General features: G+C 35.1%; 1 protein-coding gene across 4 annotated transcripts in view; it reads right to left on the bottom strand.

The window, feature by feature from the left end:
• The window catches only part of LOC143256592 (sodium channel protein para-like), a 174903-nt gene that overhangs the window by 39756 nt on the left and 122105 nt on the right, over nt 1-13042 (bottom strand). For all 4 annotated transcript variants that reach the window (XM_076514020.1, XM_076513991.1, XM_076514011.1 and 1 more), the window contains exons 16-17: nt 10700-10875; nt 9744-9918 (exon numbers count right to left, since the gene is read on the bottom strand). In XM_076514020.1, coding sequence (XP_076370135.1) covers nt 9744-9918; nt 10700-10875 — 351 coding nt within the window. The remainder of the gene's footprint in view (nt 1-9743; nt 9919-10699; nt 10876-13042) is intronic.

Raw genomic sequence — 13042 nt, 5'->3', positions numbered from 1 at the left:
ATAGAAGTATTCTTCCATATAGGTTAGAATAAAAGATTTAAGATTTAAAAAGTAACTACAGTCCAGCCCTGTTTATCCAGTCAGTTGTGGATCTGAGCAATTAATGGCAGCATACTGGGGTGGTAATATTACTGGGTGTCTCTCTGTGGAGTAGTAATCCTGGCGGTAATAATTCTCAAATTATGAAACAGCAACTTTCTGCCATTTCTGTCAAACGGATAGAGACAATTGGTCTGGCTGAGAAAGCAAAGCTCTCTATTTATTGAAAATTGAGGGAAGGGTGATGAAACTTGAATGTATACTTTTTCCTTGTGAAGAAATCTTTTGTTCACAAGAGGACCAAAGAGATTTTGAACTAAAAGTGTTATAAATAAGAAAGTTTAAATCAGTGTGAAAACGTATTGTTTGTTTGATCATGTGTGTTTGATTTTGTGATAATCAGTGAAACATAAGGGGTGAAGCATCTGGTAGGATTAATAGGGAACATTAATGACCTAATTCATCACACCTACAAGACATGGTCACTTTCAATCGATATATGGTAGTAATCTCACATTGACTGACAGGTCTCAAATGGGCAGTGACAGGTGAGAACTAGCCTGAATGGCTACAATACTGAGTTCAAAGAGACCATTTGGGGCTGGAAAACAAGTAACAACAAGCCAAGTTGATGGCAGAACAAGGGCTCATAATAGTAGATATTTTACAAACATAAAAGTAGAAGGAATTATTTTATGACTGAGCCAAAATGGCTCTAATTAAGGGGTGACCTTTACACTGCATTGACTTATATGTGGGTATGGACTGTAGACTCTAAAGCATATCTTCCTTTAATGTTCAACACACTTTTTAAATTCTTTAAATAGGCTAAAGTTGCTAAAATACACACTGATTTATCATGAATTACCATACTTTAGAAATTAACATTTCCTAACACTAAAAATGTATTTCTAATAGATACTTACTAGTTCTTGCCCAAAGCCATCTTAATCTTGATTTACCCTCTTAACATTGCTAAAATTTTGAACAGTGCATCAATGCTTTATACAAACTAGAAACACTGGCAAATTAGTGGGGAGGAAGGGTAGGAAGTGGGTGAGATGTCAACTTCCAAAATGGTATTACCTAACCTCATCCAAAGCTAGTATCCCACATTGCAAAGGTGAAAGGTTTGTTGAAGCCATAAAAGCAATAAAAACATAACAGAGAACAACTGCCGTGAAGAAACAGAGTTGCTACAATTAAGATAGGAGGCACAACTGTGAGGTATAGCACTATGTACAAGACAGGACAGGTATGCTCTTCACCCACTAAAGAAGATAGGAATACACATAAGAAAAACGTAATAGAATATATTGCTAGGGCTAAAGACCCATCAATGGGTAAGAATATGCCAAGTGCAATCCACCCAGGCAAGAAAACCTTCTGGGGAAAACCATGGATAATATGGAATATGTCAAGCGTGATCCATCTTCAAAGAAAACATTCATTGAAAGTGTCTTGCATAAAACAACAAATAAGGTCTGCCCAGGAAAAAAACATTCAGTGGAAGTACCTTGCATGAAAAATAATAATATTGTGAACAAATGCAGTTAGCCCAGGCAAGAACATTTAGCAGGAACACCTTGTGATTATTGATTATAGCAAGTGCAGTCCATGTGAGCAGAATACATCCAGTGGTAGCACCTTGCATGAATAATGTATGTCATGATGAATAAGCACTATCAACCCTGGCAAAAAACATCCAGGAGAAGTGTCTCGAATTGAGAAGATCATGATAGTGCATAATATGAAGCATAACAATGATAGTTCTCTTCTCAGAGTGTAGAAACATATGACTAGGAATTAGAAGTGGCAAGGGACTTCTTGTTGCACTAGAAGAAAGAGGGGGAATACTTGTTAGGGGGTCTGGATTCAGAAGAAGAAAGTATCAGAGGTCAGTAGGGATCTGCTTTACTTATGAAATCTATGAGTTATGGGCCATAGTGTATGTTTATATATATATAAAAAAACCTGATGTATAGATATGCCATTAGGTAAGCAATCGTTGGTCCTACAAAAACATCCCATTTCCATAATGAATAATTATGTGAAAATTATGCAGAATTGGTGCTAAGATAAGAAATCCAGCATACCTTAGCAGGTAATACCTGCCAATAGATAGGATTCTGAAATACAATGTAAAACAACTGCAAAAAAAAAGTAAAACAAAATAGATATAATACATCAATTTCTCCTACTCAAAGGCAAACTGACATGTGGAGAATCACAAAGATGCCCAACTGAGGAAGACACAGCTAGGTCATTTATATAATGTAAAACAAAAGTATTTGCAGCTGTTCACATACTAGCTGGTATAATTTCCTAAGAGAACAACAGACATGAATAGTTTATGATATAGTTGTTGAACCCAGCCAGTAAGGGTAATAGGAGAAAGATCACGAGAAACAGAGGGATTATAAAGAATCGAGAGATAAAAATGGGAACCACAAAAGAAGTCAGTAAAACACATAAACAAGAAAAGAAATTAACTTGACAAAAAATCCAGACCTGAATGGGGGTGTAAATGGGAATTGGAAAGCAAAGAAATAGGAGAAAAGACAAAATATCCTTCATCCACAGCAAATGTTTTAGGTAGGAAGAAACAATCATGATAAAGGATAATATAAGAAGAATAGTAAAGGGTGTGGGAAACAGTAATAGCCCAAATGTCAGAACAAGAAATAGTCTGGAAGCACAAAGGGACAGGGTTGATGAACAAGATAAAAGGAATGGAACAGGAGGAAAATGATTGCAGAGGAGAAGAATTTATGAAAATGGGAGAAGCAGAAAACATTGGACAGGGTAGCTCAACAGTTAGGAACAGTGAATGCAAATAAATTCTGATCAAATAACCAGGTAAAGAATTGGGACAGAGGAGGAACAAAAGGGGGGGAGGATGGATGTCACAGTGAATGGACCATTATCTGAAGATAGACTATTACCTTTGATACACAAAGAGGGAGGTTGAACGTTATGGGTAAGCAAAGACACTACATTAGTGATGAGTCCCTAATTGAGGCAATTGGACTGGAAAGAAGGAATGTATTAAGATAGAGTTTCTGATAATGTTGGGATGAAACATTTCAAAATGAGGTTGTCAAAGGAGAGACTTGGACTGAGGTAAGTTGCTCTAGTAAGGGCCAGAGCAAAAGAAACCACAACTGAACAAACCAATATAGACTAGCAATCAAAATACAATGAAGGGTAGTCTGGATGAGGGAAACTACTATGGAGAATAGTCTGATTAGAGGGTAAGCATACAAATGAAGGTCCCTCATCCTGACTAAACATATCTGCTTCCACAGCTGAAAGATACTTTACAGGAGACCAAAAGAAAGGAAGTTTGGTACTCCAGTTAGTGATAAATGCATCTATACATGGTTTTCCTAGGCAAGAATACACCAACTAAAAAACTGAGATGAAGGGACCACTTTGCAGGAAGGACTTGGATGGAAAAGGACAGGTGATCTGGAACAACATTCCTAGCCTTAGGAACATGGCATACTAAGATTGTTATGTTATAGTTGTGGGCTCAGCACAGGAGGTTGAGTGTTTGGAAACACAGAGACCTGGACTGCTCCCCCTTGTTTGGTGATATAACTCACTACAGTGGAATTGTTTGAATGAGCCATAACCACCTGCTCCCACAATTGGAGAAAATGATTGAGAGCTCGATAAACTATCAAAAGTTATATGAGGTTGATATGAAAAGTAGTTTCCTTGATGGATTACTGACCTTAAATCTCCAAAGAGTTGATGGAAGCCCAACTTACCGATGAAGCATTAGAAAACAAATGAGAGTTGGGACGAGGTAGAGAAAGCAGAACCCCCACTGTTGTAACAGCCCTGTTGAACCACCAAATAAAGTCGGCCCTGATCCCTGGAAGAACAGTAATAGGATGGTCCAAGAGATTGTGAAAGAAGTTCCAGTTTATGGGAAACAGTTACTGATGGGAAGATGTATGCTTAACTGAAGGGAATGAGAGCTTCCAGGGAGGCCCATATCCACAAAGAGATAAAACATTTTGAGCATTAAGAGAAGAATATAATGTTTGAGTAACTACCTCCTCCATATCCTGGAGTTGAAGTGGAGAAGGATGGGCAAGGCCAAGAAGGGAATTGAAGAAAATACTTTTCTGAGTTGATAAGAAACTCCACTTAAGAAGACTTTTGAAGAAAGAAGCATGTGCAAGTGACAAACTGAGCCTGGAAAGAGGTGAGCAATGGCCAGTCCTCTATGTAATTATGAGTCTGAAGACCACGTAAGTGAAATCTGACGTGCAAAATAATGAAGAACAGGACACAGCACATAAGAATTCGAAGCAAAACAAAATGGCAGTGCTAGGAACTGAAAATCACACTTCCATGAATGAACTAAAAATAACGACATGACTCTAAAGCAATAGGAATATGAAACTAAGTATCTGCTATATTGAATATGATCATCCTAACACATGGGGAAAAATCTACTCTGGGGAAAGGTAGGGCTTCATGGTGAATTGGAAGTGTTCCAGCAAGGTATTCAGCCATGTATGATGGGTTTCCAATCTCCCTTGTTTTTTGAGACAGCAAACACACAGCAGTAAAATCCTTGAAGAACTGGTTCCATCCATTTCATAGCTTCATTGCAAAAAATACCTTGAACTAACTAACATATGACTGGATGAGGCATTACTCCAAGGAAGAGGAAAGCAAACTGGGACAGAAGAGTCCCAACAACTTGCAGATTAAATGTTGAGTCTTCTTGGCAGACATGATCACACTGTTAAATTGGGGACTGATGACATTACTGTCGTTCATATTCGACGAAAATCTCTCATCTTCCACAGTAAAATTCAAATTTATAAGTCAACTCTGACTTCCAAAAAAGAATGTAAGAAATGGTTGTAAAGAAACGTAAATAAAACGTCAAAAGTAACAATTAACTCAAACTTTAAGGTGAAATTGGTAAAAAGCATTAGTAGGATTCAACAAGGAAAAAAAAAATCCATATAAATAGGCTCAACATACGTCTCAGTTTGGCCAGAACAGTCCCGGTTTGAGTGGTCTGTCTCGGTGTCCCGTCTGGTTCACTAATTTGTCCTGGTTGAAACTGAATTATCTCAGAATGTGCCGGTTTTTGATGAAAAGGCATGAGCCCCAAAAAGGATAAACGGAAAATGTTAAAAGCTGCATAGAGTCCTAACTTGGTCTTGACAAAAAATAAAGTTTTCATTTTATTAATTGATGGGTAGTTTGTTTGTTTGTTTTTGAATTTCGCACAAAGCTACACGAGGGCCATCTACGCTAGCTGTCCCTAATTAAGTAGTGTAAGACTAAAAGAAGGCAACTAGTCGTCACCACCCACCTCCAACTCTTGGGCTACTCTTTTACCAACGAATAGTGGGATTGACCGTACATTATAACGCCCCCACGGCTGAAAGGGCGAGCATGTTTGGTGCGACCAGGATTCGATCCGGCGACCTTCGGATTAGGAATCGAACGCCTTAACGCGCTTGGCTATGCTGGGCCTGATGAATAGAGAGGCTATAGTGTTGTAGCATGCAAATTTTCAAAGGTATTACATATCAGAAGTAATTCACAGACAGCTGATACGGTACCAGTACAAGTTTAATGATTCATCAATGGGCTGCTATTGAAGGTACGCGCGTAATGGCAGCTGCACAAGAGGCGAGCGGCAACATATGCAAAGCTTTCTTTGAGCAAGTGTTTGTGCTTTGTGATTGCTTTATTTATTACAGTATTTATTATATTAGTCATACGATACATGCTGAATTATTTTCGTTCATTTATTTTAGAAATTAATCCTAGTCATAATGTCCAAAGGTGATAAAAGAAATTGCACATTCAACAGTGAATTGCAAAAAGAATATCCATTCTTGAAAATAATTGCAGCAAGAAAGACAGAGTCAAATGCTTGCAGTGTTCATATGAGTTCTATGTTTCACATGGTGGTCGCTCAGACATAACAGACTATTTAAAAAGTGCTAAACATACAGCTAGTCTTTCAGTAGCTGCTCAAAGTTCAATAGTTGATGTGTAATTAAAAAAGCTGCGCCTGAAAAGAGTGACTTGTTAATAGCTGCCAAAGAAGCAACTTTTGCTTATTATAGTTCTGTCCATAATAAGTTTTAAAACAGCTGATTGCTCTTCCAAACTGATAGCAAAGTTATTTAAACCAAAGTTACGTTCTGCCAGAACGAAGAATGAGGGTTTTATTTTGAATGCAATTGTTCCTTTAGCAGCAGAGGAATTGAAGAGAGACTTAATGGAGGTTTAATACGTTTCACTTACAGCAGATGCTTCAAACCAAAAAGATGCCAAAATTACACCTATCATGGTGCGATAGTTTTTGCCAAAGGAAGAATTGAAAGTAAAACGTTTAGACTTTCATTTGGTTTCTGGAGTGACATCAGAAATTATGACGAATTGCTTGCTAACCTCTTTAAAAAAACATGCTTTATAAAAAAAAAATGTTGCTTATTATGATGACAACTGCAATACAAATTTTGGAAGAAAAACGATGTATAAATTCGATTGAAGAAGAAACTTGGTAGAAATATTGTGGTTGTTGGTTGTGGTGCTCACATTGTATATAACTGTATCCAAACTGCAGTTGATGTCCTTCCTATTTAAGTGGAAAGCTTGGTGGTCAAAATTTACAAGGATTTCTATATTTACACTGTGCGTGTTATACACCTAAGAGAATTCTGTGAGTTTGTAGAAATTGAGTACAAGAAGGTTCTTCAATATGGAAATATGTTGAGAGAATTCTCCAGATTTATGAAGGACTGAAGTCATTTTTGTTCACAAAAACAGTGCCCATTGTTGATAAAAAGATTTTTTGAGAGTAAATGTGGAGAAATGTATCTGTGGTTTGTTCATGGACAACTAGGCTTATTCAACAAAGTTATTTTAGCCATGGAGAAAACAAAAGCAACTGCAAATGACATTGTTGCAGAACTTAATAAGTTGAAAACTAACCTGAAAGAAAGATGAGATAACTTTATTCCCCTTGGTGCAAAAAAAACACAAAAACCTCAGTGTGCAGGAGTAAGGGGGAAAATGCCAGGTACATATGATTAGGAAGGAATTTAGCAGTTTTTATGATGGATGTCTGTCTTATATTGAGTTATGTGGAAACAGTTTTGGTCGTGAGGAATACGTTGTTTGGATAAAAAACAGTGTTTTCGTGTGGCCTGACATAGAATCAGCTGCTGAAAAAATTAATGAAATGCTTGAAAATGCTGCAATCAATGTTAATGATCTGCTTGATGAAGTTGTTTTTGCTAAATCCTTCTGATCATAAAAATGTGACGAGTGGAAATCAAAAGAAAGAAGTTGTGAAGAAAAATGGGTAGAACTTTTCAACCGCTTCAAAGATCAAAGTATTTCTGTACCTAATCTCAGGCAAGTTATGGAATACATTTTTTATTTACCAGGCACTTCTGTCCCTGTTGAGAGAGTATTTTCAGTGATGAATAGCATTTGGTCTCAGTAAAGAGGTCTGTGTTTTCTTATAGCAAAGCCGCATCGGGCTATCTGTGGAGCCCACCGAGGGGAATCGAACCCCTGATTTTGCGTTGTAAATCCGAAGACATACCGCTGTACTAGCGGGAGGCAAAAATAATTCATCTTGTCAATTGTATTCTTAAGTAATTAAATCAGCTTGTGTAGACTTTTGACAAGAGGAGTGTGTGTGTTTTCTTATAGCAAAGCCACCTCGCGCTATCTGCTGAGCCCACCGAGGGGAATCGAACCCCTGATTTTAGCGTTGTAAATCCGGAGACATACCGCTGTACCAGCGGGGGGCATAAAGAGGTCTAATGATTGAATCAATAGTAAAAGGACTGTTGCATTGTAAACTTAATATTGAGTTCAGTTGCGGTGAGTTCTTTGAAAAATTAAAAATTAATAACGATTTTTTGAACAAAGTTTATTCAAGTGAAAAATATGAATGGTCACAAAAAAAAAGTGTTCAGTAAAAAATTAAAAAAATTTGATGTTCCTTGTCTTGCTGAATTTGAATAAATGTTGGATATAAACTACCAGTATTCCTTTTTTTTTCGTGGCAGCTTTAAAACTTAAGGGGAGTTAGGTTCTGAAAGCACTTCTTTATTATACTGGTGCCGGTACCTGTAATAAAAATTGAAAACTGTTACGGTTTGAGGATTGGAAATTATGGTTAGCCTATATATAAATATTGTAGTGCCAATCGTGAAAGTAAGGGATATGCTGCAATGGCAGAGAGAGCTACCTGCATAAGTATAAATAGTGCGAGTAAAACTTGCCAAACTTTATTTCTATAACACCCTTATCTCTTTCTCTAACTCCGCTAAATTCCTTGGTATAACAGTCAACACGAGACTTACTTGAAATTCTCATTTCAAAAACATTAGGAAGAAAGTGCTAACCAGAATCTCGTACCTCTGCAAAATTAATCACTACACCCACGGTTGTAGATCTCAAACTATTTTATATATTTACAAAACATTCATTCGATCTCTAATAGAATATGGAGCCATGGTAACATGCAACATTAACAAGAATCAATTATTACTATTACAGAGACTTCAAAATCGAGTAATACGACTCGCATTTCGTCTACAACACTACACACCAGCTGAATATGTTCAAAAACACACTAAAATCTTGCCAATTTTCGAACGATTCATTAAACTAGCAACCAAGTACTATAAAAAATCCACTCATCTGTAACACTCACTTCTGACTTCAAAAACATAGCAGCTACTCCCAAATCCTGGTGTAAATATTTATCTCCATATAACTTTATCCTCAATCAGTCTAACACAACGTAACTCTTGTTTTTACTAACATATCCTGTTTTTCAGTCTCGTTTCAGGTTCAATCCACCTTCCAAGATCAGCTCATCTCAAGGGCACTTGGCGGGCTTCAATGGGTCCCGTCTAGTGAAAGTGTGTTTTTTCGGGGTACTCCCGTTTCCCCCACACTCAAGTCTTAGGCATTGGATCTATGGATCCCTGCCAGGGCACATTGATCCATCGATCCTTGCCCGGCCCTGAAATGGCCCGTTTGTGTATTGTTCATGTTTTATCCGGCCTGCTTCTCGTCGTCTCTTCTCGTCTCCTTTTCGGTTGGGGTTCGCTTTGCTGCATACCACGCCTACCAGACTAGCATTTATACAAATAAAATTACATCCATCAATCTGTTTATCCCTATTATCTATTCACTTAGTTATTTACTCAATTCCCACCAAGTGCGGGGTTGAAGGAGGACTGTTTAGTCTTCGAGCACCCCAGGGGATTAATGTTTCGTAAGAAATATTAATCTTATACCTAAACACTTGCCGTAATTGAGAATTGAGGAGATTGACTCATGACTATCACATGTTGCTGCAATGATGCAAAAAATAAAGAGATATACAAAACTGTGGTGCACTTCAAAAATTTTAGCAATGCTTAGAGGGCAAATCAAGGTCAAGACAGCTTTGGGTGAAAGGAAGTAGTATAGTTTCAGAATATTCAACTCTTTCTAGAAATGAAATTTTGTAAAAAAAATCAAGAAAGCCTGATGATCATTGAATAAAAAGTTATTTAGAAAAGAGCAATAACAATATTTTTGAAACTTAAGTTAATTTATTCCATTCCAACTTGAGACTTGCTCGTAATTGAAATACAAATACAATTCAATAACTGTAGATTGATTGCTTGTATATTTACCACAAGGTTACCAATAACAACAGTTGCTAAAAAGAAAGGAATACAAGGCCAGCCTGAAACCAGGATGCAATCCCACATAGATTCAATCCATTCTCCACATAATACTCTGAAGACAATCATAAAGGAGTGCATGAAGTCTCGAAAGTTCCAGCGAGGGACTTCCTGATCAGGAAACCTACAAGGTTTGTTTTCTAAAGTAATATTTCTTCAAACATATCAGACTTTTAAAAATAAAAACTTTTAAAGGTAGTGAATAAATTATCCACGAGTGTTGTTATTATTTCATCTGATATATAGCTGTAACAAAACTATTTTTTATCACATCATTAATACTTTTTTTAATGATCATAACTACAAACACAGTCCCATTAAATCTAATTTCTCTTTGACCAAACCTACTACAATGATTATCAAATATGGTAGTGTTATCACTGTAATTAATTTTTATATTTATTTATGTGTTATTCACCTATGTGTTAGTTGAGAATACAAACAAACTGTACATTTTCCATAATAAAAAGTTGATGCTATAACAAACTTTAAAGCTGAAAGGGAACCAAATGATGAATCAATATATTCTAAGTATTGTAAGTTTTAAATCATTGGGTACACGTGGTTAGCCAAGCATATTGAAATAGTTATACTGTTTACTACGTTGAGTTTTAGTTCTAAAACATAAAAGTCTGCTTGCTTTGATCAAGAGTTATTGTTAATACTAATAACTGGTAATTTTCTCTCTATATAAATTATACAAGAAATTGCATACCATGAGCTAAATGTGTAGATTATCCAAGGAAAACTATGTTCATTTCTAAACAAACTATAACAATGATACATATTTTGAATTTGTATTTATAACATTGAAAAAGTCTTATAATTAAACAAAATTAAGATGGTAGTAGATTGAAAACTTTAAAAATCAAACATTGTGGCAAACTAGCTTTGAAAAACCTTACAAATGTTTCTTCAGATCATAATTCTTCCCAAACAGCTGCATTCCCATAACAGCAAATATAAAGATGATGATTCCAAGAACAAAAGTCAAATTTCCTAAAGCTCCTACTGTCTTTCCCATGATTGATATCAAAAGGTTCAATGTTGGCCAGGACTTGGCTAGTTTGAAAACTCGAAGCTAAAATAGTAAAATGATATGTAATATGCATTACAGTAAGTTTAATACCTTGAACAAATATGATTTATCTTTGTTGTTACAGTTCTTTGAAAGAGAATATTATATTTTTATATTCATCAGTACAAAGAAATTTCTTTCTTTTTGCAAAGATTTAATTGACCATTTTATTAACTACCAGCATTTTCTTGTACATTTCTGCATTACATAGAAACCTCATGTTAATCTTATAATGTTGTTTACATACGATAATTATTTCAATTTTGCTTAAAAACAAACAAAATGTTTAAAATGTAGCCCAAACAATATAATATAGAACATCAGGAAATTTTATGCAAATTAAAACAAAGTAACCTTATCTTACAAAAACTTCCCTTTCAGTTTCTTCTATATGATGTAAATTAAATTTCATTGTATTGTTAGTTCTATACTCCTCTCTCTCTTTTTTGATGTAAATCATTTAATAGTGTAAAGGAAGATAAATTATTTTCTTTTAAACACAGTGGTCACAAGTTAATGTGACTCGGGGAACTTAAATGTACAAGAATAATCTATGGTTAGGAGATTTTTTCACATAACACTGATAATAGCAAGTTCCACATTACCATGTAACAATTGTAAAAACAAACTTTGGATGAACAATTCTGCCTCATTCTGTGTGTTGTGGTCCAGCAGCCTGTTAATCCTACCTTTCTGGTGTATATATATTGGTTCTTTCTGATGCCTTAAACATCATTAGTGTGTATTTTCAGTTGTGTTATGATGTAGTTGACTTATAGCTTAATATGTATGTCCATGTTTTTTAATTTGATTAAACATTTCCTATACAAGCTGTATGAGCATACATGGAACCAAAAGTAGTGTACATTTCTAAGATATTACAAGGTAAAAATTAATTTGAAATTTAAATAAGGATTTTAAAGTTGTAGTAATAAAACATTTCAAATGTTTAAGGTAAACCTTTTCTATACAACTATCCAATATCGTGAATCTTCTTACGTTACAAAAGTAAGTTTGTTAATAATATCCTTCAAATTGTGCAGGTATGCTATATGTTTTCTACATCATTATATAATGTAATGTTTCCACAACTTTAATACATATAAATGTAATTAGTTCTAAAGAAGTAGTTCAGTTCCTTTTACTTTAGTCATATGTTGTACCAGATCATTTACCTAGGGTATCATGTGTTTTCTCATGAGCTTGTTTTTTTGGATTTTGTGCAAAGTTACTTGAGGTCTGTCTGTGCTAACCATCCCTAATTTATAGTGATAGACTAAAGAGAAGACAAGCTAGTCAAAGCCACCCACCATCAATTCTTGGGCTATTCTTTGTTACATATACATGAGGTGTCATTTTAGGTTTAAAAATGAGAGTTATTTAGTTTATACAGTGTGAACATGAAAGTAAGTTAGTTTTAGAAGTGATAATTATGGCAAGTTTGCTTATGTAACTGTTTATGAATCATTTGTTGTCTTGTTCAATTGTTGTGAACTGATGTCATTTTTAGAACCTTTCAAATTTTTCTTACTACTTTAAGTACTGTGAAGCAGTGTGTAGAAAGTTGTAGGCTTGAGTTGTACTATTAAAAATATGCATACAAAGTGTAATAGGAAATTAAGTGCAAGGAAAAAAAAAGATAATTATAGACTGGATGATCCTGAGTTTAGCTATAAAGTATGTATTGTGACAATTTTTAAAGTGTAATAATTGTAGATTATATTGCCATAACATAGTAGAGAAGAGTAAATCGCCTTGTCAATTGGATTAAAAAGTACCTGAACCAGCTTGTATGGATATTTGACAGAAAAATTTTATTTAAAGCTCTGGGTACAACTGTGGAATCCCACAGGGTAATGTAAACGAATTTATCACAGATTATATTGTAATAATATAATAGAGAAGAAAAAATTGTTTTGTTAATTAGGTTTTAAAGTAATTGAACCATTCTGTGTGGACTTTTGATGAAACAAAACATACTTGAAGCTACGAATTCAACTGTTGTAATTAACTGTTTGACAAACCTTTTTATATACATTTCCTTTTTTAACTATATTACTTTAATATGTTATTTCTTTATTTTTGAAATTTACTGTCAATAAGTCACAGACACCTAATGGTAAAAAAATTGTGGCCATATGAAATCTGATGTTGATGAGCCAACCAGGAT

Source organism: Tachypleus tridentatus, chromosome 1, assembly GCF_004210375.1.
Source record: "Tachypleus tridentatus isolate NWPU-2018 chromosome 1, ASM421037v1, whole genome shotgun sequence".
In the NCBI taxonomy this organism is placed as follows: Eukaryota; Metazoa; Arthropoda; class Merostomata; order Xiphosura; family Limulidae; genus Tachypleus; species Tachypleus tridentatus.
The sequence above is the reverse complement of the archived record's forward strand: the minus strand, read 5'-3'. Positions and strand labels throughout refer to the sequence as shown.